Source organism: Columba livia, chromosome 3, assembly GCF_036013475.1.
Source record: "Columba livia isolate bColLiv1 breed racing homer chromosome 3, bColLiv1.pat.W.v2, whole genome shotgun sequence".
Classification (NCBI taxonomy): Eukaryota; Metazoa; Chordata; class Aves; order Columbiformes; family Columbidae; genus Columba; species Columba livia.
In genome coordinates this window covers 3,578,891-3,604,881 of record NC_088604.1, presented here as the reverse complement: position 1 = coordinate 3,604,881, position 25,991 = coordinate 3,578,891, and the positions used below count along the sequence as shown (strand labels likewise).

Sequence of the window (25,991 nt, the reverse complement as noted above, 5' to 3'; positions counted from 1 at the left end):
GTACATGTTTTGTAACTTAATCACAGTACACATTCATTTAGCAACTTCTCTTCAGTCCTGGTGTGTTTTCTTTTCCCACCGTAAATATGGAGCCACCTCCATACACGACTGAATCGGTGTGGACATCAGCTCATTAACATTTATGTTTTAACTTCTTTTGCTCTTCTCAGTTGACTTTTGTGTATCCGAAGAGCCTGGCTTGAGACATGGATTTGATTTAGAAGATACTGATGTACTGGAGGTCCTTTACATTTCCATGCCTTGGTTTGCCCATGCTTTTCTCCAAATGTCTTTCTACCACACTTGGTTACCATTCAGCACAAGGCCAGGGCAGGTTTAGATTGGATATTAGGAAAAAATTCTCCATGGAAAGGGCTGTTGGGCTTTGGAACAGGCTGCCCAGGGCAGTGGTGGAGTCACCATCCCTGGAGGGGTTTTAAAGGTGTTTAGATGAGGTTCTTAGTGACATGGTTTAGTGCCAGAGTTAAGTTATGGTTGGACTGGATGATCTTGAGGGTCTCTTCCAAGCAAAATGATTCTATGATTGTGTTCTGTGATTCTATGGATCACCCGCCAGAAGATGCTGTAACTCCAACAGTAACAGCTAATTTTGTTATGGTTGGACCTGGGGGGGGGGGTTCAGCTGGAGAACAGGAGCTGAGGGGAGACCTTCTGATCTCTGAACTGCCTGAAAGGAGCCTGGAGCCAGGGGGGTCGGGCTCTGCTCCCCAGGAACAAGCGCCAGGAGCAGAGGAAACGGCCTCAAGTTGCGCCAGGGGAGGTTGAGGTTGGATGTGGGGAACAATTTCTTCCCCAAAGGGCTGTGGGGCACTGGAACAGGCTGCCCAGGGCAGTGCTGGAGTCACCATCCCTGGAGGGGTTTAAAAGGTGTTTAGATGAGGTTCTTAGGAACATGGGTTAGTGCCAGAGTTAGGTTATGGTTGGACTCGATGATCCTTAGGGTCTCTTCCAAGCAAAATGATTCTCTGATTCTGTTCTATGATTCTATGGATCACCCGCCAGAAGATGCTGAAATACCAACAGTAACAGCTAATTTTGTCCTTTGTAGATTTAATTAAGACTTTCAAAGGGTCCTCCCTTGATCTCCTAAGTTTAGGGGGAGCTCTGTTGATGAATCTATTTGCCTGTTTTCCCTCATGTGCTTTGTTTCTAACCCCGATTTATCAGCACACTTTCCCAGATATTCACTAAAAGCGCCGGTGCCTTGGTGTGTGATATTCTGGTTAAGTCCGGCTGTATTAACATCTTATCTGATTTCTCATGCAACGTTTTTGCTACCCAGAAGAAAACAAGCAAGTGACCTCCCTCTAATGTGAGCATTCATACCGTGAGAAGAAAGAAGAGTATGGATTACACTTAAAATCTTACTTCTGAAGTACCAATCCGGGTTGATGGAATTGGTCTGTTACTGCTCCCCAAGGCATAATATAAACTTGTAATGAAGGCACCGGACATAAATAAATGCTTTAAGCAATTTAGCTGGAAGTCTGGATCTTCACCTTTCCCCCTTTCCCTCTTCAGTCTCCGTTTCTCCCTCCTGCCTGGCACCGTAATGGTTTGAAGGCTTTTGTATCTATTTTCATGTGGCTGCCTTGGAGATCTTTTCGGCCAGCTTCCCCCTGGACTATCTACAAACATTAAAAGATGTTTGAAATTACTCAACCTCAACGGTGCTTGAAATTGAGCCATGTTGTGTCAACAGAATACTTCAAGTGGTGATTGTAGAGGCCAAGAATAACCGTTTCCAGCTCTAGCGCTGCCCACAAAACTCTTTTATTAAAGTGATATTCCCCCGTCTGGTAACTTAGACGTGTTGCTCTGGTTGTTATTTGTCCATCTTTCTTCTTTTATTTTATTTGGGTTCTGTAAGCGATGAGCAAATTGAAACAGTCCCTGCAAGGCTCATTCCTGCTTGTTTTCCTTCACATGCTTGGATCTACTCAACGGTGATTTGGGGGAAGAATCAAAGGTCCCACAGGTACTTGGAAATCTATGGTATCACTTGGAATCACCTTGTCCTATTGTCAGTGCAGTGATTTTTCCTACAGCTGCCACCTCTTCTTCACCCTCATGTTGCCCATGACATGCATGGAAGAGGAACAATGAAGCGTAATTTGACTTATTTCAGACTCAGATGGCATCTTTCCTGAACAATTCTGCTGACCGATGGCCTGGTTGCTGTCAAATACGCAATCTTTATTTTGGAAATGATGCCTTTCTAGTGGGTGCAATAGAGTCGCTGGTTCTTGCCTTGGCTCCAGATTTCTTCTTCCCTGCAGCAACTTTGCTATTTTGCAGGAAATATCTAGGAACTATTATATAGTGTCTAAATGCATCCTTTAAAGGAAAAATGAGGAATGAGTTTCTTTTTTAGTTCAGAAATTGTACTATGCATTCTGCTGATGCTGGACCAGACGCTGAAGAAATCCCATCTCTGCTGGTCCCACCTCACAGTGAAAGCAGCAGATCACCCTCTGCGTTTGAGCTTAAAATAAGCAAAATATTTGAAGGGCCGGTGATTTTTCACGGTGAAGTCATACGGAGCTGGGGATTTCGGAGCGGGGAGGTTGGTAAAGGTTTGTTGGTTTGTTGGTTTGCAGTTTGGATGTCTCAGGAGTAGCTGTGAGTGCCAGACCTAATGAAGCCTGGCGTCCCAGGTGCTTGTGCCTTACAGTCGGCTGCTCTGGACCCCAGGAGGGTATTTCAGGCCTGTGAAAGGTTTTTTCTGTTATTTTTAGGGCTTCTGTGCAGATCATTCAATGTCCAGGAAAGAAGTGGGTCACGCTACTGTCTTTCCCCAAGAATGACAGAGGAGCAGGGTCCACCAGCCCCATTCAGAATCACAGAATTGTGGAATCATTTCGGTTGGAAGAGACCCTCAAGATCGAGTCCAGCCATAACTTAACTCTGGCCCTAACCCCGATCCCTAAGAACCTCATATAAACACCTTTTAAACCCCTCCAGGAATGGTGACTCCATCACTGCCCTGGGCAGCCTGTTCCAATGCCCAACAGCCCTTTCCGGGAAGAAATTGTTCCTAATATCCAATCTAAACCTCCCCCGGTACAACTTGAGGCCGTTTCCTCTTGTCCTATCGCTTGCTACTTGGGAACAGAGACCAACCCCTCGTTCCAAGCTCCTTTCAGGCAGTTCAGAGATCAGAAGGTCTCCCCTCAGCTCCTGTTCTCCAGCTGAACCCCCCAGGTCCCTCAGCCGCTCCATCACACTTGTGCTCCAGCCCCTCACCAGCTTTGTCACCTCCTCTACACTCTCTCTAGTATTTCAATGTCCTTCTTATGATGAGGGCCCAAAACTGAACACCGTATTCAAGGTGAGGCTTCACCAGTGGCGAGTACAGTGGCACAATCACTTCTCTAGTCCTGCTGGCCACACGATTCTTGATACAAGCCAGGATGCTGGTGGCCTCTTGGCCACCTGGGCACACGCTGGCTCATGTTCACCCTCTGTCACCAACACCCCCAGGCCCTTTTCCACCAGGCTCTTCCTGAGCCTGTAGCGTTCATGGGGTTGTTGAGACCCAAGTGCTGGACCCAGCACTTGGCCTTGTTAAACCTCAGACAACTGGCCTCAGCCCATCGGTCCAGCCAGTCCAGATCCCTCTATATGGCCATCCTGGCCTCCAGCACATCAACACTCCCACCCAGCTTGGTGCCATCTTCAAGCTTACTAAGGTTGCACTCAATCCCCTCATCCAGATCACTGATAAAGGTATTAAACAGAACTGGCCCCAATACTGAGCCTGGGGACACTGCTTGTGACCGGCTACCAACTGGATTTGGCTCTGTTCACCACAACTCTTTGGGCCCAGCCATCAGGGTGATCTTTGGTGGGCTCCAACTGATCTTGGGCCTGTATCTTCCATGGGAACTCAATCTCCCTTCTATCTCTATAAAACCTCTAGAAAATTATTAACGCAAGTTATCTTTAAGATAGTTTCTGTTGTGGCGTACGTACAATATAGTCAGATAAAGTTATCTGTCCATAAGAAAGGAACCTAAAAAAATGAAACCAACTTGTACGACAACCGAAGTTTACACGAGCCAGCTTGTACTTTTAATGTACTCCGAGCTGTAGTGTGGCAAATGCAACTGTTTGGGGAAAAATAAACACATTGTTGTGTGTTTAAAACCGGAGTCGCAAGGTTGGATTAAACTTTACGTGAATAGATATAGAACAGGATAGATAAATACACAGAAGTGTACAAATATGTCTAAATGTAGACATATAAAAAGAATGTATACGTGCATAAAAATAGATCTATATTGGTGCTTTCAAAAGGGGATACCCATGTAGTACCCTTAGAAATCACCCGTGCTCATCATGCACTTCCCTGATAAAGGGGAAAGAAAAGTGCAGGTGACTCTTGTGGAGGGTGAAATTCCTGATTCAGCAGCTGTGCAGGAAGATAGAGCTGCTAACTGTGAACGTTATTATTTGGGAGAGCATTTGTTCTTCCTTTTAGAGCTTCTTTTGCAAATATGCGGTGATCACCCGAGGAAAAAAGACAAACCAACAAACCAACAAACCTCAGTTTGTACTTATAAATGTTTAGATGCACTCCTGAGGCTGGTTGCAAAAAATCAGCTGGAGCGTCTGTGATGCTGAAAATCAAGAAGTAAAAAGTACCGCACCCCCCAGGTACGTCCACGTGGTTTTAAATCCCATGATTAAGGCGTTTTTGTCACATTGTCCATTCCAATGACAAGAAAACTGCATTTCTGGAAGAAGTGGGAGCAAAAGCCCCTCATGGATGCTCACGGATTGAAGCATCTGGGTTGTGGGTGAAGAGGCTCCATCCAGCCGCAGCAGAGCAGTGTTGATTTTCTGTTTCCCAAACGCCTTGGAAATTGTCAAAGTATGAGAAGAAACGTGCTTCTGAAGCTTAATGTTTCTGATAAACTCAGAGAGGACTTGGCAGTGACAGTAATTTGCATGTTTGGTGTGTTAAGAAGGTAAATTTGGACCACTTTGTGACTAGAGGTGAAGACTGAAGGCAAGGGGGGAGGTGTCCTCTTGAAGAAAACTTGGAGATGAGTAGGAAGGGTCTTGGCTGTAAGGAGAACACAACATCTTGTTGTCCATGAGTGTCTCTGATGATGGATGTTGGGTCTGAGCCTTGGATTGGGTGTTGGAGAGCGGATGGAAGGTCCGTGCTTCTCCTAAGGGTTTGCTGGAGGGCGAGATGGACTGGAAATGGAAGAGGACACATGTAGTTGTGGGAAGCTGAACGAAACGCAAGCCTAAGTAGGAACAAAATAAATGGGTTTCAAGTGAGAACGTGGGAAGAGGTGCTGCAGACCTGGAGTGGTTTTGCTTTGTGAGCGAGTTGAGAGTCTTCAGTCTTAAATATTTGAGTTCCCTGAAGATGTTTCAGGGTAAAATAATTGGGGAAGAGCGTGCAAAAGAATGGTAGCTCAAAGGTGGTATGATAGCTGGTACCAGTGTTGAGGTGATACCCACTGAAAGGGATAGGTTTGCCAAAGCTTGGGGGAGGGAAGAAAAAAGTTAATTAAGATGTTAATTGAAGGACAGCAAGGCTTAGTCTTCTAAGGGAGACCTTCTCGCTCTCTACAACTACCTGAAAGGAGGTTGTAGCATGGAGGGTGTTGGTCTCTTCTCCCCAGGAACAAGCGCCAGGAGCAGAGGAAGCGGCCTCAAGTTGCACCAGGGGAGGTTGAGGTTGGATCTGGGGAACAATTTCTTCCCCAAAGGGCTGTGGGGCATTGGAACAGGCTGCCCAGGGCAGTGCTGGAGTCACCAGCCCTGGAGGGGCTTAAAAGGCATTTAGTTGAGGTTCTTAGTGCCGTGGTTTAGTGCCAGATTTAGGTTGATGGTTGGAGTTGGTGATGTTGAGGTTCTCTTCCAAATGAAATGATTCTGTGATTCTAATCCAGGCAGAAAATTTGGGAAAAAATTCCAAATGCAAGTTTGGAAATTCACCAGAAGTATTTAGGAGAGCAAGTCCCAAGTCTAACGGAGACTTGGGCATTTAAGATCCCCTCCTGTGCACCCTGAGAGCGATGCTCCCTAGCGCAGTGTAGACCCCTGGAGGTACTTGTGGATCCCTGCATACCTTGAAAATTACATGCATTTTTAAGGTGATCATCACTCTTTAAAAACAGAACGTGAGGAGCCTCAGTATCTTCTCCTGAGTTACAGCAGTGTTTGAGACACGTAGGGATGGACGGATTCTCGGTGGCACCGGCATCGTAACCTCAAAAGAGCTTTGCAAACTCACAGCAGCCAAGCTGCCGCGTTTCCCCTTTCACCACCAGCTCTCAGGCTGCCGTCCCCGTTTGGAACGTGGCATTCATCTCAAGTATTCATTAAGACGGGGAACTATTTGCATATTATTAGCATTATTACATGGCAATAAAGCTGCCGCTGGTTCTTCCCTCTCTCCGTGTGTCTTTCATCACCCGCCTTTATAACCGCTCCGAATCCTGTTTGTTGTGTGACAAACCGGGCTGATAAATCTCGTTACTCACTTGAATGGTTGGGAGACTCATTGCACATTACTGAATTTTGTGAATTATATAATAAATGCATAATTAAAATTAAACCCGGAGCCTCTCGTGGAACCTTATAAAATTCCGCTCGTGATGAATTATAAAGAAATGTACATGGGTATTAAAATTTAAGCCTAATTATTTGGATTTATTTTTAATCAATATTTAATATACTACCTATAAGTTCCTGCGTACCCACAGCAAATCTGCTATTGTGGCTTTGCTGGGGAGCCCAGAAAGTCTGTGTGTGTGTGTGTGTGTGTGTAGAGTAAGATGTTTATTGTGCTTCATATGTTAATATTTGATTACAGAATGGAAAACTTCCCCTGAGCACCATGAGCTCAACAATTTCTTCAGCCAAGGGAAGCGACTGCTGAGGAATCTGTTTTGCCCAAATCCTTTCCCACTCGATCACCTTTTAATATTGTGGTTTGTTGGAGGGGGATCGTAGTCTTGCAGTTGTAGGAAATAATTCACTCTCCTGGAGCACCACTTGGTCATTCACTCATCAAATTGTGATTAAAATCATTCTGAACATCTTTTTTTTTTTTGTGATATATTCCTGATTCTTACTTAAAGGCAGCTGCATAAACTGCAGTGTTCACCAGTGATTTGGATGAGAGAATAGAGTGTACTATCAGCAACTTTGCTGGTGACACCAAGCTGGGAGGAGTGGTGACACTGGAAGCTGTGCTGCCATCAGAGACCTGGACAGGATGGAGAGTTGGGCAGGGAAAAGTTTAATGAAATAGAACAAGGGCAAGAGTAGAGTCTTGAATCTGGGCAGGAACAACCCCAGGTTCCAGTGTAAGTTGGGAATGACCTATTAGAGAGCAGTGTAGGGGAAAGGGACCTGGGGGTGCTGGGGACAGCAGGGTGACCATGAGCCAGCACTGGGCCCTTGTGGCCAGGAAGGCCAATGGTACCTGGGGTGGGTTAGAAGGGGGTGGTCAGTAGGTCAGAGAGGTTCTCCTGCCCCTCTGCTCTGCCCTGGGGAGACCACACCTGGAATCTTGTGTCCAGTTGTGGCCCCTCAGTTCCAGCAGGACAGGGAACTGCTGGAGAGAGTCCAGCGCAGCCACCAAGATGCTGAAGGGAGTGGAGCATCTCCCGTGTGAGGAAAGGCTGAGGGAGCTGGGGCTCTGGAGCTGGACAAGAGAAGACTGAGGGGGGACTCATTCATGGGGATCAATATGGAAAGGGGGAGTGTCAGGAGGATGGAGCCAGGCTCTTCTCAGTGACAACCAGTGATAGGACAAGGGGTAGTGGGTACAAACTGGAACACAGGAGGTTCCATTTAAATTTGAGAAGCAACTTGTTCCTGGTGAGGGTGTCAGAGCCTGGCCCAGGCTGCCCAGGGAGGTTGTGGAGTCTCCTTCTGTGCAGACATTCCAACCCGCCTGGACACCTTCCTGTGTAACCTCATCTGGGTGTTCCTGCTCCATGGGGGGATTGCACTGCATGAGCTTTCCAGGTCCCTTTCAACCCCTGACATTCTGGGATTCTGCTGTCAGGTTTAAACTTGAGACGTGCTTAAAACTTATTTTCCGCACGCTAAAACGGGTTCTAGAGATATTTTCCAAGGCCTTGGAAAGAGAAGCGATGTTTTCAAGGCAAACAGCCTTTTAATTTTAAAAGGTTTGTCTCTTAAGTACGAAATTGAATAGAAGGGATTTTATTCCCCTAAATCCCTGATTCTAGAGAAAGCGGCTTGAGATCTCAGTCAGAGAATTAACACGTGGGTTAAAGTTACAATAAAGAAGCGGCACTTGGAAAATGCCTATTCAGATGCCGTTCAGGGAATAATAGGATTAGTTCTTGTCGTGTCAGTGTGGACTCGTCAAACCACACCATACGGTGGATATTGCTGGCCCGGCCGTGAAATCGGGGACAATGACAATAACGATGACTTTTCTTGGAGGCATCTTGTTTGGGTGCTTACGCCGGTACTTCTGCACATGTATCTACGGCAGGTAATTCAGTATGACAAATAACGCTGTTGTTTGTGTCCGAGACGATCGTAATTGCGGCCGCGTAACCGGTAAAATGCCTGTATCCTAAATCAGGAATACACCGCACAAACGTGTTTTCTGCTCCTGTAAGCAGGTTTCTTTTCATTTCCATCAAAACAATACGATCTCTTAGCTGTTATTTCAATTATGTGTTTTCAATACGCCAATGTATGTATAACCTATATACATTATATCTATCATTTAAGATCAAGCGTTTTTGTCTCTTGATTATTTTTCTTTTTCATTATTTTACAATTCCTGGTAACCCAGAATTGTGAAACAAAGCATTAGTTTCAGTTTCTCATCTCTGCCACTTCATAATCATCCATGTGTATCTTTATTTTTAGCTTAAGTGAAAGCCATGAAGCATTTGGGCTGAACGGGGGTTATTTTGACATCGCCTGATTTCATCACACAAGGTGCTGTAGGACGTCGTCACGCCAAAAAGCCACCAACACAATGGTAACGAGAATAAAAAGGGCTCATGCTGTGCTGTCATTCTTCTGTTTCTTGAACTTTAGACAAAATTGCTCCTTCTTTACGTGGCTTTTCTGCGGGATCTGCTTTTGCACATAGTCCTGGGCATCCTCTACCTCCCCCAAAAGCCGGTACATGACTAAGAATGATGCAGAAGTTTTATATAGACAGATAATTGGGAAAGGTAGCAAATTTGTCTGTAAATTAACAACGCAGGCATGTGCTTAAGTCAATATTTCACTTCATAGTCGAGTGCGTGTCTGAGAGTAAACCCAAGTACTCCTTGAAAGTAGAAGCGGAAAAAGAAATTGCTTTACAGATTGGTTTATTACAGGCAGTTTTTGCTGTGTTTTGGCACCAGGTCTATTTAGAGGGTGTGCATGAAGCTTTCGAAAGAACTTTCTCCACATTTTGAAGTGACAGACGCATCTGGTTGGAGTTGCAGCTTAAATAAAGAGAGAATACGTCTTAGTGTAGCAACACTTGATGCTCGCTGGAGTAATCTTTTCAAAGTGAATAATCTTACAATTCTGGAGGACAGCAATATGTCATATGACCATGAGCCAGCACTGGGCCCTTGTGGCCAGGAAGGCCAATGGTACCTGGGGTGGGTTAGAAGGGGGTGGTCAGTAGGTCAGAGAGGTTCTCCTGCCCCTCTGCTCTGCCCTGGGGAGACCACACCTGGAATCTTGTGTCCAGTTGTGGCCCCTCAGTTCCAGCAGGACAGGGAACTGCTGCAGAGAGTCCAGTGCAGCCACCAAGATGCTGAAGGGAGTGGAGCATCTCCCGTGGGAGGAAAGGCTGAGGGAGCTGGGGCTCTGGAGCTGGACAAGAGGAGACTGAGGGGTGACCTCATTAATGTTTACAGATATATAGAGGGTGAGTGTCAGGACGATGGAGCCAGGCTTTTCACGGTGACAATCAGTGATAGGACAAGGGGTAATGGGTTCAAACTGGAACACAGGAGGTTCCATTTAAATAAGAGAAGCAACTTGTTTGGGGTGAGGGTGGCAGAGCCTGGCCCAGGCTGCCCAGGGAGGTTGTGGAGTCTCCTTCTGTGCAGACATTCCAACCCGCCTGGACACCTTCCTGTGTAACCTCATCTGGGTGTTCCTGCTCCATGGGGGGATTGCACTGGATGAGCTTTCCAGGGCCCTTCCAACCCCTGACATTCTGGGATTCTGTGATATTAGGCACCTTGCATTCAAGATTAAAAGAAAAAACATCCCTTCCTGTAAAAAGGAATTAATTTAGAAGCATCACACTGAATGCATATAAGTATATGCACATGAGAATGTTATTGTCCATACCAGAAAACTCCATGTGTCGGGTTACTGTACCGTATATTTTTCTCATTCTTGGGCTCCTTCTTGCATGAAATGCCTCATTCTGCTCTTCTCTGTAGCTCTTATTTTCTTGCTCAGTAACGGAAGTTGCTTTCTTCTTAGAAAAGGTGCTAATCTGTGTTATAAATATATGCATTTTAAAATATGTCTATTTAAATTAATATTGAACAGAGTGAAGATGGGTATGATGTAATGTATCTGCTTATGGCTAATTGTTATTTTATGTGATCTAGCCTTTTTGTACTTAAGATTTTGTGCCTTTTATTCAACATGAAATATTTTAGATGACAGCGTAAGAGTTCATTTACACTTAAAAGTAGACTATTTCTTTTGGAGTCCTTCTGGGTTTATTAGTTAGAGGCGTCCTTTTACCAGCACAATTAACAGTTGACTTAAAATGTGGGAGGATGGTGGGATGAACTCTGCCACCCATCAGCAGGAGTTGCCTCTGAGCATCCTCTGGTGCCATTAAAATTTCTTTCCCTGTGTGCATAAGCTGTGATATATTTGGGATGAGAGGAAACAGCCTCAGGTTGCATGAGGGAAGGTTTAGATTGGATATTCGGAAAAATTTATTGATGGAAAGGGCTGTGGGGCATTGGAACAGGCTGCCCAGGGCAGTGGTGGAGTCACCATCCCTGGAGGGGTTGAACAGACAGAGATGGGACATGGGGTTGTGCCAGGGCTGGGTTAACGGTTGGACTTGATGATCTTGAGGGTTCCAACTAAAACGATTCTATGATTCACCAAAGCAAGCAGATGTTGTTCCTGAGAAGGGTCACAGTCTACCAAAATGCAGGTGTCCATGTCCAAGTCCCCTCTCCAAGCTCCCACCCAGAGCCAATGGAGATCTCTGCACACAGGCAGTGGAAGCTGCAGAGGTTTCCTTCCCTGGAGCAAACTCCTACGTGTAGGTGTATGTGTAGGAGGAGATGGACACAATCCCAGCCTGGCTGGCTGAATGCCTCTTGTCTATCCTTATTCCACCCCTAAATTCACACACAGCTCCATCTCCGGGAGGTTTTCCCCAGCCGATCCACTCCTTGTCCGCTTTTTGCCACGGAGACGTGGCTTCATGTCCTCGGTGGCTGTTCAGCCAAAGTCGCCAGTGTGTGAAGGGGCTGGAGCACAAGTGTGATGGGAGCGGCTGAGGGACCTGGGGGTTCAGCTGGAGAACAGGAGCTGAGGGGAGACCTTCTGATCTCTGAACTGCCTGAAAGGAGCTTGGAGCCAGGGGGGTCGGGCTCTGCTCCCCAGGAACAAGCACCAGGAGCAGAGGAAACGGCCTCAAGTTGCGCCAGGGGAGGTTGAGGTTGGATGTGGGGAACAATTTCTTCCCCAAAGGGCTGTGGGGCATTGGAACAGGCTGTCCAGGGCAGTGCTGGAGTCACCATCCCTGGAGGGGTTGGACAGACACATAGATGAGGTTCTTAGGGACATGGGGTAGTGCCGGTGTTGGGTTATTGGTTGGAATCAATGATCTTAAAGGTCTCTTCCAACCAAAACTATTCTGTGTTTCTATGATTCAATCCCCCACAGAGCTGCAGAGGATGGGGTTCCCGGCGCAGCAGGGAGGTCAGTGTGCTCATTCCCACCCAGCACCTTGTCCTGGGTCAGAGCCGGGTGGCCAGTAGTCCTCAAAGAGGGTGTGTGCCAATATTGACTTCAATCCACACCACCAGGCAGCCTGCCTTCCCCAAGGAAAAAAAACATTAATTTTTTTAGGCTAAAATCCTCTCTTCACTGAAATTGCTGGAAAGGCTTTCATCACTGGCTTTGCCTTCTGTAGTTTATGGGTCTTCCCTGAGGTGCCACTTGCCAAACCCCGAGAACAAGTCAGTTGTGGGGTAAATAAGCTCAGTTTCCAGCTGGGCCTGTCCCTTACAGTCGTGCTTCTTGCTGCCAGGTCTGAAGCTCATCAGCTCATCTCTTCTTGGTTGTGTTCCACTCAGACTTAGTGCATCTAAACATAAAACCAAACCCCTACAAGTACTGTGGGGACGCCGAGAATTCCCCTAGTTTTATTTTGTCAAGAAAATACTATATTCCTCCAGTTGTACTGATTATTTTTGCTTCAATAAATTGGAACATCAGAGTACACCAAGTGGAAAAAACAAATCCCGTTGTACTTAGAAGAAGGCTTTTGTAAAGTGGTTCAGTTCCTGTAGATCTTACGCATTACTTTAATTTTTATTTCACCATTTCATCTTTAATTTATTGATAATAGCTTAGTTAATGTTTGAGCGTTACTATTTCTTTAATTCTTTTATTTTCTTTTTTCTTGTTTTTGTTTTTTTTAGGTCTGGAAGGTTTTTATGGGTGGTGAGATGTTCCAGTGCTTGGATCAATGTGTTTCATTTAAGGTTGGGATTATTTTTGTTGTTAATGTTTGTGGGGTTTTTTACATCTCTCTAATTATAAGCCAGCGTAGCAGATGCAGATGAGCTATATCTACATATATGAACATGTACCACAGAGGAAATAAAACCATCCCAGGGCAGAGAAAGACCCCGAGGAGAACAGTATAAAGGGGAACATTTGGCCAAGGAGTTGCTCAAACTCAATCTATACCAAGTCTTATTAAAACCACGACCCACCTGCAGACCAAATGCAGCTTATTTTTGCAAAGAAGCCAACTTTTACAAAATAAACTGGTACACAGGGGATTTATTTCACCAGCAGTTCTGCGTCAGCTGGAACTCACCATAGCCCGAGGTTCAGCAAGATTTCTGCAACAATGTGAATGGCGCTGAAGAAGGAAAATCTAGGAGAGGTTGTGAAGCCTCAGGTGAGGTCCCGAACACCACACGGCACAGGAGGAGTTTTGCTGCTGGGTCGGGTATCACCGGGATTTTACCCCTCGGCCGGAGAACCGAAGCGTGTTTTTAATTTACCTCCGTGTCGGGGTCTGTCCCTGCTCAGCAAAGCGCTATATCCTCTGCCTGAGCACACGTGGTCCTCTGAGAGAGTTGTCATGAGCAAATATATATATATATGTATATAAAAATAAAAGCATCCTGGGATTTCTGGGCTGAGATCAGGGTACTAATGGACAGGAAGCTCAACATGAGCCAACAGTGTGCCCAGGTGGCCAAGAAGGCCAGTGGTGTCCTGTCCTGTATCCAAACTAGCATGGTCAGCAGGACAAGGGCAGTGAACCTTCCCCTGTGCTCTGCATTGGGGAGGCCACACCTGGAGTATCGTGTTCAGTTCTGGGCCCCTCAGGTCAGGAAAGAGATTGAAGTGCTGGAGCGGGTCCAGAGAAGAGCAACACGACTGGTGAAGGGACTTGAACACAAGACCTATGGGGAGAGGCTGAGGGAGCTGGGCTTGTTTAGTCTGGAGAAGAGGAGGCTTAGAGCTGAGCTCAGCACTCTCTAGAACTACCTGAAGGGCAGTTCTAGCCAGGTGAGGATTGGGCTCTTCTCCCAGGCATCAGCAATAGGACAAGGGGGCATGGGCTTCAACTCTGCCAGGGGAAATTGAGGCTGGCTATTAGAAAGCAATTCTTTGCAGAGAGAGTGGTCAGGCATTGGAATGGCTGCCCAGGGAGGTGCTGGACTCAGCGGCCCTGGAGGTTTTTCAGCTGAGATTGGACATGGCACTTAGTGCCATGATCTAGTCAATGGACTGGAGTTGGACCAAGGGTTGGACTTGGTGATCTCTGAGGTCTTTTCCAACCCCGTCCATTCTGTGATTTGCGCAATGACACCCTGCCAATAACAGTTGTAAAGATGCTTTTCCTTCGCTGCAGACCTGCTGTCCCCGGCCATATGATTCCTTTATAAAAAGCCCATTAAAAATAGCTCTGCTCGCCGGGTTATTTAACTTGCTCTGTTTTCAGCTGAAGCCTTATAAAAGAGAGAGGTTTTCAACTTACACCCTGCTGTGTATCCCAAGTTCAGAAATCTCTGCAGAAGATTAAGCAAGTCGGAGAAATGAGCTTTGATCCCTTTCTGCCAGCATAGGATTATTCCACGTCACACTGGTTTTGAAGTTCATGTCTAATCCACTTTTACACGTCTCGGGGGACTGGGGCTTCTTACGACTTCTCCTGCAAAACGTTTGCGTGGTGTAGCCTCTGATTTAGAGGTACTTACTTGAGAGACCGAAATTCAATTTGCATTTCCATTACCGCATCCCATTCCATCCTGTGCCGTATACATAATGTCACTGCTTTGTGGCGCACGGCATTCAGAGGCATATGGATCCTTATCGTCCTCGTGCTATTTTATATGCTCACTACACACTTAGTCAATCTATATATATATTGTAACCCCAATCTTGCAAACAACTGTGCGTGACTTGTGCGTAGGTCTTCAAATTGTTGAATGTATTTACATACAAAAGGGCTTGTAGTGTCCAGTGCTACTCGTTGTGTATAAATACAATAACAACTGGCGTGAAACAACATTAAAAGAGCCACGTGTGCAGAAATATTGCTAATCAAGGCAACGAGGAGGGTCATGTAACTTTCCCAGCAAAGTGGAAGGTTTAAATGGTTAATCCTGAGGGGTTTTTTGATGCGCTGTGTTTTACGCACGATGAGTATGTAAAACAATCTTTCATTTTAATAAATGTGTATTTCCAGGCTTAAAAAATACGTGTCAGTGATCCTTTGAGGGGCTTTTTTACAGGCGTTTGGTGTTGACATCACACGGAATGTTTTCTCCTTAGACGCACCGGGCATTGCGGTCGCAAACCAGCAGAGCATTTAAGCTCATGATCTGTTTTAAGTACACGAACGAGGGGTTTAAAAACAACGGCGTGTTTTGCTGGGCTGACAAAAGCTTGTTCAGAGCCGTGTTAGGTCAACACCCATATGAGTCCCAGTGATATCTCAAAACTGGAGTACGTAGTCTTGGGTAGGTCAGAAATACGGTTTATACACCAAAAAAAGTGGTTTATGGGTCAAGAGTGAAAATTTCAAGTTGCTAAGGGTATCTGTATTGTAGTGGGAAGCCTGAGAGATCCCTTGTGGCCAGGAAGTACCTGGGGTGGATTAGAAGGGGGTGGTCAGTAGGTCAGAGAGGTTCTCCTGCCCCTCTGCTCTGCCCTGGGGAGACCACACCTGGAATATTGTGTCCAGTTGTGGCCCCTCAGTTCCAGCAGGACAGGGAACTGCTGGAGAGAGTCCAGCGCAGCCACCAAGATGCTGAAGGGAGTGGAGCATCTCCCGTGGGAGGAAAGGCTGAGGGAGCTGGGGCTCTGGAGCTGGACAAGAGGAGACTGAGGGGGGACTCATTCCTGGGGATCAATATGGAAAGGGGGAGTGTCAGGAGGATGGAGCCAGGCTCTTCTGGTGACAACCAATGACAGGACAAGGGGTAATGGGTGCAAACTGGAACTCAGGAGGTTCCACTTAAATATGAGAAGAACCTTGTTTGGGATGAGGGTGACAGAACACTGGCCCAGGCTGCCCAGGGAGGTTGTGGAGTCTCCTTCTGTGCAGACATTCCAACCCGCCTGGACACCTTCCTGTGTAACCTCATCTGGGTGTTCCTGCTCCATGGGGGGATTGCACTGGATGAGCTTTCCAGGGCCCTTCCAACCCCTGACATTCTGGGATTCTGTGATTCTGTGATATCAGAACTGAACCCTCATCTCTGTTCCTGCCCTTTATTTGCACCTTGAGGGATTGTTCCATTTTTCTTACAGAGTGTGGGCAGCAAGGAAAAGAATCCAGCAGCATTTCTAGAAGGGAGAGAGGGCAAGTGGAAAGATGACAGAAGATGAATACAGTAGATAACCTAAATATTGAGTTGTTTACACTGGGATGACTTTCCCCCCCCTCCCCCCAGATCAGCTACAGGATTAACTATGTTACAGTAAATTAGTGCGTGTAGACACTTGGAAATACATGTGCATTTCAGACAGATTTTAGCAGCAGAAAGGCCACGCTCGTGCAGCCTGGACAGCAGAGAATATTCTTGCTTTTCCAAGCTGAGCTGCTTGGATTTGTCATGGGGCAGAACCCAAATCCCTCGTGACAACATTTAATGGACCGTCCTCCTCCCCCAACGCTGTTCTTGGCAAAGAAATGCTGTTAATCCTGATGGGAATCGGCATATTTAGGAATTCCATGTGAAGAAGAGGTGGGTTTGGAAGCATCCTCTTCCATCCTAACGTGGCTTTGACCCGACCGTCGCGTGCTCCTGTCACCAAGAACACCTTCTATTGATAGAAACAAAGATGTTTTTAGGTAAATCAGCTGTCAGAGTGACTTTTCTCCCTCAGAAATGACACTTCTGAAGACAGTGGTGAATGTGCCACCTGCACATCCCTGGCGAGCGCTCCGGTCCGAATCCTACACAAGGTCTTCGAGAGATCCATTGGATGCCCTACTTAATTTAAAACGTTTGCATTCTTTGTTGTTGTTGTTGTTGTTTTGTTCTCATTACTATAGTAAAATTATTTTTACGGCCCTCTGGGTATTACCTGCTTTTATAATCTTTCTATAATTAAATTTACAAATCCGCTTTGGAGCTGCTGGTGTATAAAACCTTGCAAACGGGATCCTTTGTGTGTTAGCCTATATTTATGTTACTTTTATTCCTTCTGGCAGTAATTATCCTGGCTCTAGGCCTAGGATTAATCCATAAGATGCTGAACATGCTTGAATTTCTTTTCCTCCTTCTCTGTGGCAAACTCTCTCATCTTATGCAGAGCAGAGCGGGGCATTTTTAAAACTGCTTCCTATGAAGCGGTTTAACTATTACCCCTCTTAAGTGATTCACAGGAGGAGCCATAGCAAAGGTTAATTGATCCTGTGCCGTGGATACAGAAAGGAGAAATGATTCAGCCGCTGTCACGAGGAAGGATTTATGGAAGGTGCTCGGCTGTTCCTGAGCCCGATGATGCGGATTTCACTGCACGTCCCCCATTGGGGTGTTGAGCTGTAAAAAGGCTGAGTATGTTGTAAAATCAGTGCAGGGGCTCCTGTGTCCAGAGGAGCCCCAGAAATGATCCGAGGCTGGAACAGCTCTGCTGGGAGGACAGGCTGAGAGAGTTGGGTGTTCAGCTGGAGAAGAGAAGCTCCAGGGTGACCTTAGTGTGGCCTTTCTGGACTTAAAAGGGCCAATAAGAAAGATGGGGACAGACTTTTCACCAGGGCCTGTTGTGATAGGACAAGGGGTGATGGTTTTGAACTAAAGGAGGGGAGATTCAGGCTGGACATGAGGAAGAAATTGTGCTGAAGGTGTTGAGACCCTGTCCCAGGTTGGGCAGAGAGGTGGTGGATGAACCATCCCTGGAGACATCCCAGGCCAGGCTGGACGGGGCTCTGAGCAACCTGAGCTGGTGAAGATGTCCCTGCTCATGGCAGGTGTGGCACTGGGGGAGCTTTGAAGGTCCCTTCCCACCCAAACTATTCTATGGTTCTATGACATGTTTCCTGTCCTCATGGTCCCCTGATGCTGGCCGGTTTATTGATCAGACCTATTCAAGCCCTTTTCTCCAGCACATCCTTCTGCCCCAGTGTGGGTTGACTGGGAAGGGGGAGGCTTTGTGAAAGACTTGGTGTGTTCCTGGGGTGCTGGTGGAGCATCAGCATTCAGAGGTGCTCCTTGTAGCTGTTCTCTCTTTGGGGCCTGGCCCTTTGATGCCACACAGCCATCTCCAAATAGTGGTCAATGTGACCTCGACAAATTTGTAGTTTAAAGCTTCAGCCTTCATAGAATCATAGAATAGTTTGGGTTGGAAAGGACCTTTAGAGCTCATCCAGTGCCACCCCTGCCATGAGCAGGGACATCTTCACCAGCTCAGGTTGCTCAGAGCCCGTCCAGCCTGGCATGGGATGTCTCCAGGGATGGTTCATCCACCACCTCTCTGCCCAACCTGGGACAGGCTCTCACCACCCTCAGCACAAACTATTTCTTCCTCATGTTCAGCTCCTCCCTGGAGCCCCAGGTCGATGCAGTGTTGTTCTCTTTGCTGCTGTGTCAAAAGAGGCGCCACGTGCTGTAGGAAACATTGTCTGTTGGGAATGTTTCCTAGTGAACCCTTCTGGAGTCATTGATTTGCAGCGTGTCTGAGCCAAATTTAAGCATGGAGCCACACAGATCTGAATTTAGCTGTGCTGGCTGTTTTCCCTGGGAGGAGGGAACACGGGTATGGATTTGATTGCCTTGGAAAATTAGTGTTGATTTCAGTGAAGAATGTTTTATTACTGTTTGCATTGGCATTCACTTCATAGGATAATGGCTTAAGAGTTTCCAGTGTTTCCTGTGCTTGTGTGTATTTAATGATTTAATCCATTCCTTCTGAATACTGGCTTGGAAGAAAAGAAAAATAAAACAAGGGTTGGCTGTCTACTCTTAATATCCCATCGTAAAATAAAATCGCTAGTCCCGAAGGTGGAGTTGCAATGGAAAAGAAAGAAAACCAGTCTTGGAAGTATTAAAACTCTAAAATACACACTGACCGTGGTGTTGGCTTCAGTTGTGGCAGAGTGAGGCCGTAGTGCCTTCAAAAGTTGAGACACCGTTATTTCCACCCTGTAAGGTGGATTTAGAAATCTGGGTTTAGTGTGACCAGTGTGAAGTTGGTTTCTGCTTAGGGGGTGCTCAGTGTTCCATGGAGCACATTTACTGCATCTGGGCAGGAACAACCCCAGGTTCCAGTATAGATTGGGAAATTACATATTAGAGAGCAGTGTAGAGAAAAGGGACCTGGGGGTCCTGGTGAACAACGGGATGACCATGAGCCAACACTGTGCCCTTGTGGCCAGGAAGGCCAATGGCATCCTGGGTTGTATTAGAAGGGGGTGGTCAGTAGGTCAGAGAGGTTCTCCTGCCCCTCTGCTCTGCCCTGGGGAGACCCCATCTGGAATATTGTGTCCAGTTCTGGGCCCCTCAGTTCCAGCAGGACAGGGAACTGCTGGAGAGAGTCCAGCCTAGGGCAACAAAGATGCTGAAGGGAGTGGAGCATCTCCCGTGTGAGGAAAGGCTGAGGGAGCTGGGTCTCTTTAGTTTGGAGAAGAGGAGACTGAGGGGTGACCTTATTAATGTTTATAAATATATAAAGGGTGAGTGCCATGAGGATGGAGCCAGGCTCTTCTCGGTGGCAAACAATGATAGGACAAGGGGTAATGGGATCAAACTGGAACACAAGAGGTTCCACTTAAATTTGAGAAGAAACTTCTCAGTGAGGGTGGCAGAGCCTGGCCCAGGCTGCCCAGGGGGGTTGTGGAGTCTCCTTCTCTGCAGACATTCCAACCCGCCTGGACATGTTCCTGTGCGACCTCACCTGGGCGTTCCTGCTCCAGCAGGGGGATTGGACTAGATGGTCTTTTGAGGTCCCTTCCAATCCCAAACATGCTGTGATACTGTGATGCTGCGTTGAACAGCCCACGGTCACTTGCCTGGGGGAGAAAAGTTGACATTTTCCCTCCATACGACCCTTTTCAAGCTGAGGGTTCCGCTGTGATTTTTAGGGTACAAGCGCTAACAGCCTTCGGCATTAGCTTGTCCAGGTGCAGTTTCACAGGGCAGAAACAATGCAGTGCTGTCCTGTATCTGCCCTACCGTGTTCTCCAAAATAAGCTGTATTAATAAGTGATGCTCTGTGGAGAGGTGCCGAAGCTTTGTTATGCAGTGCAGTTAACGAAGGACGCGTCCGCAGCACCAGCCCCTCCAGGAGCAGATCCTGCTGCCCCATAATTTGCAGAAGTGAGCATGAAGATCCCTTTTCTCTCCTGTGGACCAAGCTACTGGCCTTTAAGCCAAGTTTTCCCTTGTGTGGGCTCTTAACACTCCCCTGTACACTCAATCCCTTTAGGAACTGGCTCAACACTATTAAGGTTTCCCTGCCCTAAAGACCCAACACACATAGAGTCATTTCAGTTGGAAGAGACCCTCAGGATCATCGAGTCCAACCTTGTCCTAACCTAACCTAACTCTTGCACTAAACCATGTCCCTAAGAACCTCCTCTAAATGCCTTTTGAACCCTTCCAGGAATGGTGACTCCACCACTGCCCTGGGAAGCCTGTTCTAATGCCCGACAGCCCTTTCCATGAAGAAATTGTATCTCAATGTCTTCTTATGATGAGGAGCCCAAAACTGAACACAATGTTCAAGTATTCACATGAGCTGAGGAGGCTGTTTAATAGCAACAGGCAGTTCAATCCCCTTCTATTTGGTCTCTGACTTGCAAAGATCAAGATGGGTAAGAGTTGCTGCTGCAAGTTGTGTGCTCAGGAGTCTTCTGTTTCCCCACCGGCTGTTTCCAGTGAAGGATGAGGGTGGCGAGAGCCTGTCCCAGGTTGGCCAGAGAGGTGGTGGATGAACCATCCCTGGAGACATCCCAGGCCAGGCTGGAGGGGGCTCCGAGCAACCTGAGCTGCTGAAGATGTCCCTGCTCATGGCAGGGGGGGAACTGGATGAGCTGTGAAGGTCCCTTCCCACCCAGACAATTCTGTGATTCTATGATGCCTTGCAGCAAATGTAGAGACCTCCAGGATGGAGCAGATGTGCAGCAAGCTCGCCAGATGTGCATTGTAACCTGCCTGTGTTTACAACTCGGAGCCTGAAGATTTCCCTCGTCTCCCTCAACCAGCATCACTCCAGGCCACAGGAAATTTCACATCAACGGGAAGGACTTTCAGAGAGCTCCAGCAAGTGAGACCGTAATGAAAAAGGCTGCGTGGTGCTAAGGCTGGTGGTGGCCGCTCGTAAATTCAGTGTTCTACCTAATAAACCAAGCTGCCACCTCTGGTGCCGGGGGGAATAAGTGTAATCAAATAAAGGTATTTCAGGCACCTAAGTTGGGCCAATTAAAATAATAATGATATGCTGGAGCTAACGAGAGTGAGGCTGTGCTTAATGGGGGCCGGGGCATGCACCCAGGTCTGCTTGCAGAGCTTCTGGTCAAGGATGTTGCTCCTTCTGAGGACTGGGAAGAGAAATAGAAGGGGAGGACTAAGCATCACTTAAAGGTCGTTGCATGTTTTGTGTGAGACCTGAGCCTTGATTCACAGCATCACTGAGCTGGCGGGGAGTGTTCCCTGGGGTTTACAGCGGTGGATTTCTGGATGGAGAATATCAGCCAGTCTTTGTTCCCTCTGAGCATCCCACCTATATGAGAGGAGCAGGGTGCTTGAGAAGCATGAGCAGAAGATAGCGATTGCTATCGCCTACTGACTTTAGACTCTCTCCGTGGGCAGCAGAACAGCTTCTTTATGGCATCAAGTTTACCAGAACTGCCTGGAGGAGGTTATTTAAACAACAGCGGTTTGAACCATGCTCTTGACATAACTTTTCTCCATCTGCAGCCTAATTACTGGGCTCTTCTCCGAACTGAATGACTCTCAGGGTTAGTTGCATGCTTCTAAGGTGTAGTTGTTCCTTTTGTAAGCTCTTGTGCCATCTAGAGCTCCCTCACCTCAGTTCTACAGCAAGACTCCAAGCATGTATCAGACCCTATATGAGAAACACAGTGTTTGTAGAAACATAAGTAGGCATTGGAATTGAGGCTGGATCTGCATAGAAAGGGGACACACAGAGAAGGAAGGGGGTGCCGTGAGATCGTGATGTTGAAATCAAGGCTGTTTCCCCATTGATTCTGCTGAAATACATTTATTTTCCTTATGTACAGTATTAAGCCACATGTGTGGCCTGGGAGAATGAAAATCTTAAGTTGTAGCAGAAGTGGGAGCTTCCAGTAGTGAACAAAATTTGGCTATTTGGGAAATGTTCATGAGAAGCCACTTATCCATCCAAGTGCCAGTTTCTTTGTCTCTTGTGAGCAAGGGCTGGTGCATCTAGATGTGGTGGCTTAAAGGATGGTAGAATCATAGAATAGTTTGGGTTGGAAGGGACCTTCCCAGCTCCCCCAGTGCCACCCCTGCCATGAGCAGGGACATCTTCACCAGCTCAGGTTGCTCAGAGCCCCGTCCAGCCTGGCCTGGGATGTCTCCAGGGATGGTTCATCCACCACCTCTCTGGCCAACCTGGGACAGGTTCTCACCACCCTCAGCACAAACAATTTCTTCCTCATGTCTGGCCTGAATCTCCCTCCTTTAGTTTAAAACCATCACCCCTTGTCCTGTTGCAACAGGCCCTGCTCAGAAGTCTGTCCCCATCCTTTTTATAGGACCCTTCTAAGTAGTGATAGGCCTGTTGTGGTTTTGAATGAATTCAAGCCATCAGGGAGAGTTTATGTTGGGTCAGGGCTTTGACTCGAGGAGCTCTGGAAATTTTGATCCCATTCAAGGTAACCTGAAACTGCATTTGTGTGTTAGAATAGAATAGTTCCAGTTGAAAAGAACCTGCAACAATCATCTAGTCCAAGTGTGGGTTCTGGTGGTTGAACACTGCTGTCAGCTGGGGCATGGTGCAAATAGTCATCGAACCATAGAATGTCCTGCGTTGGAAGGGGCCCACAAGGACCATCGAGCCCAACTCCTGTCAGACACTTGCAGAACTGTGAAATGGCCCCAAAGGCCGACATCTCCCTTTTCCACACCCCAGAGCAGGCAACCCAGGGCAGTTATGGAGTCACCATCCCTGGAGGGGTTTAAAACGTGTTTAGATGAGGTTCTTAGGGGCATGGCTTAGTGCCAGAGTTAAGTTATGGTTGGACTCGATGATCCTGAGAGTCTCTTCCAACCAAAACGATTCTATAACTCTGCGATTGTGGCTCTTTCCCCCCAGTTCCTCTGCAAACCTCAGCCCTGCCACTCAAACCAATTTAAAAACACCTTCACTTTTGACTAGAAGAGATTATTTGTGCGAAGGAGCACTTGAGTTAACAGCTCCAGGAGCTCAAGGCAAGTTTACAGCAAAACCTCGTGCTTTGGAAAAGCGCTGTGTCTTTTCTCAGCTAGACAAGTCTACTCTCACCTAATCCTTCATGGCATGGAGAACTGGTTTGAGACAAGTAGGTTTTGTGGCAAGAGAAGCTCGTGGTAAAAGTCAGGGGTAGATGTCTACCAATCCTCTGCTGCATGAAGCTTGTTCTCCTGTGGATGTCTTCTCCTCTATGTAAGGCGTTCATCCTTTCTTCACCGTGAGTAGCTTTGCAAACTGCAAATGTGATTATTAAATGAGCCTTCCCTTTTTTCAAGTGAGTTTTGAAACCTTTTGATGTGAGAACAGCCCCGTTGTGAGATTCCGTGGCCACAAAAACGTGCTTACGAAAGGAAAACAACTCAAACCTGGGGAGAAATTCCCAAGAGGGAAGTTTAACAGCTTTCAAAGCATTTTTGCAGCACTTTTTCGGTGCGTGGGCAGGAAGGTTTCTGTCCCCTCAAACCCAGGCAAGCTCCTCTCTACAAAGTCCCTCTGGGCTTTGAAATAGCCTCCAGACTTCTGGTCCCTTCTGATGGTGCCATGAAGTTACCTGAACCATGTGAAGCCACCAATGCTGTCATCCAACTTGACCAAGAAGCTTCCTTAGCTGTGGTCATAGCTGGCGTCTTCTTGGTGGTCAGGGTTCTCAAATATAAGGTGCCCAAAGTCCACCTGACTATGCCCAAGGGCTGCAAAGGGTGTGGAGCAGCATGAGGAGCTGCTCGACCCCAACTGAAGCACTTCTTGCCATCTGTGCCACAGCTTGGGGCCTTCTAGAGCCTGGTCTAAACAGCCATTCCCCAGTCTTTGCCTTTCCATGCGCTGCCTTTTCGAATAAATAAATAAATAAGCACGTATTGCTGGGGTGAAACTCCCAAAGGCTTCTGGCATCTAAGAGAACCAACAGGGAGTACTGGCCAGGGTGGTGGAGGGGAAAATCTCCTGATGTTGTCTTGTGTGGCTGCATCAATCAGCAGTCCCATGGCTCTGGTCAAGCAGGTTAAGACATAGAATCAGAGGATTGTTTTGGTTGGAAGAGATCTTTAAGATCATCAGGTCCAACTGTTAACCCAACAGTGTCACTGCCCCATGTCCCTGGGAACCTCACCTCCGCATCTTCTAAACCCCTCCAGGGATGGTGACTCCAGCACTGCCCTGGGCAGCCTGTTCCAGTGCCCCACAGCCCTTTGGGGAAGAAATTGTTCCCACATCCAACCTCAACCTCCCCTGGTGCAACTTGAGGCCGTTTCCTCTGCTCCTGGCGCTTGTTCCTGGGGAGCAGAGCCCGACCCCCCTGGCTCCAAGCTCCTTTCAGGCAGTTCAGAGATCAGAAGGTCTCCCCTCAGCTCCTGTTCTCCAGCTGAACCCCCCAGGTCCCTCAGCCGCTCCATCACACTTGTGCTCCAGCCCCTCACCAGCTCCGTTCCCTTCGCTCAACTCACTCCAGCACCTTGATGTCCTTCTTGTTGTGACAAGCCCAAAACTGAAACCAGGCTTCAAAAGTCCAAGAGCATGTAGAACTCAGGAATGGTAAAGAGAAACAATGTGGTCTCTTGCTGCCAACAAGCTGTCCAGATGGAACATCAAACCCAACCGCAGTGCCCATGGTGAACCTCCACCACTTCTTGTCTGGCGACGAGCAGAACAAGCCGTGGCAGCCGGGCTCTTCTCCTCCTGCCAGCAGTGAGCTGGGATGCTCAGCTTCTCAGAGTAGAGCCGTAGCATCTCCAAAGTCCTTCTCACAGCTTGGAAACATCTCTGATTCCTTTGTTAGATGCTGGATTTTGATAGGATTTAGCGGTTTCCAGCTGTGCTTGCGAGCATGAACAGGCTGTGCCTCTCTAAGAGCTTGCAGTTAAATGGAAGGCGATGGCCAGACAAGGCAACTTCAGATTATGCCAGAAACCTGATGTGTGCACATTTTGTCTTCTCGAGTGAGAAAAAGGCATGGAGATTTTAATCAGTATTGCCCAAAAAAAAGGATGTGCTTCATTGTAAAGCAGTTCAGAGCATCCACAAAAGCAGGGACACAAGCCTGGGGACCAGCAGCTCTCCCAGGAACGTGTGACAACCAGAGTGACACCAGAGCAAGTGTAGCTGCCAGTGAGCTCCCAGGTGGGTTTTGGTCCCTGTGTTCCCTTCGGCCCCAGGATTTCCTGACTCTGAGGCCTCTGGGGAGAAGATCACTCACTAATGCAATTTGAGACCCATCGCTCAGTGAAACCCGGTGGGAATCCAGCACCAGCTCACTTCCACTGTTGCTGAACCCATTGCTTTCGCTGCAGGAAGAACTGCTGAGCTCAGGTGTTTGTTCCCATCTTTTTCTGATGCCAGAATGTTTGTTTTCAGTGCAGAGATGTCATCAGAAGTGATGAAGTCCCAGCATGCTATGCATTTGCCCTGCTGCAAACCCTAGTACTGCCATGGTCCAGAATCATATATTCATAGGACCCTTTTGGTTGGAAGAGAACCTTAAGATCATCGAGTCCAACCATAACCTAGCTCTAGCCCTAAACCTTGTCCCTAAGAACCTCATCGATAGATCTGTTCAGCCCCTCCAGGGATGGTGACTCCAGCACTGCCCTGGGCAGCCTGTTCCAATGCCCCACAGCCCTTTGGGGAAGAAATTGTTCCCCACATCCAACCTCAACCTCCCCTGGCGCAACTTGAGGCCGTTTCCTCTGCTCCTGGTGCTTGTTCCTGGGGAGCAGAGCCCGACCCCCCTGGCTCCAAGCTCCTTTCAGGCAGTTCAGAGATCAGAAGGTCTCCCCTCAGCTCCTGTTCTCCAGCTGAACCCCCCAGGTCCCTCAGCCGCT

At 47.5% G+C, this 25,991-nt stretch overlaps 1 protein-coding gene across 2 annotated transcripts in view; it reads left to right on the top strand.

Moving 5' to 3' along the window:
* Positions 1 to 25,991, top strand: part of XKR6 (XK related 6) — a 247,879-nt gene that overhangs the window by 50,880 nt on the left and 171,008 nt on the right. Inside the window, exon 2 of one of the 2 annotated variants that reach the window (XM_065055617.1) lies at positions 12,687 to 12,749. The exons of the other annotated variant lie outside the window; for it this stretch is intronic. Within the exon in view, the coding sequence (XP_064911689.1) occupies positions 12,687 to 12,749 (63 nt within the window). The remainder of the gene's footprint in view (positions 1 to 12,686; positions 12,750 to 25,991) is intronic. 2 annotated transcript variants of the gene reach the window in all.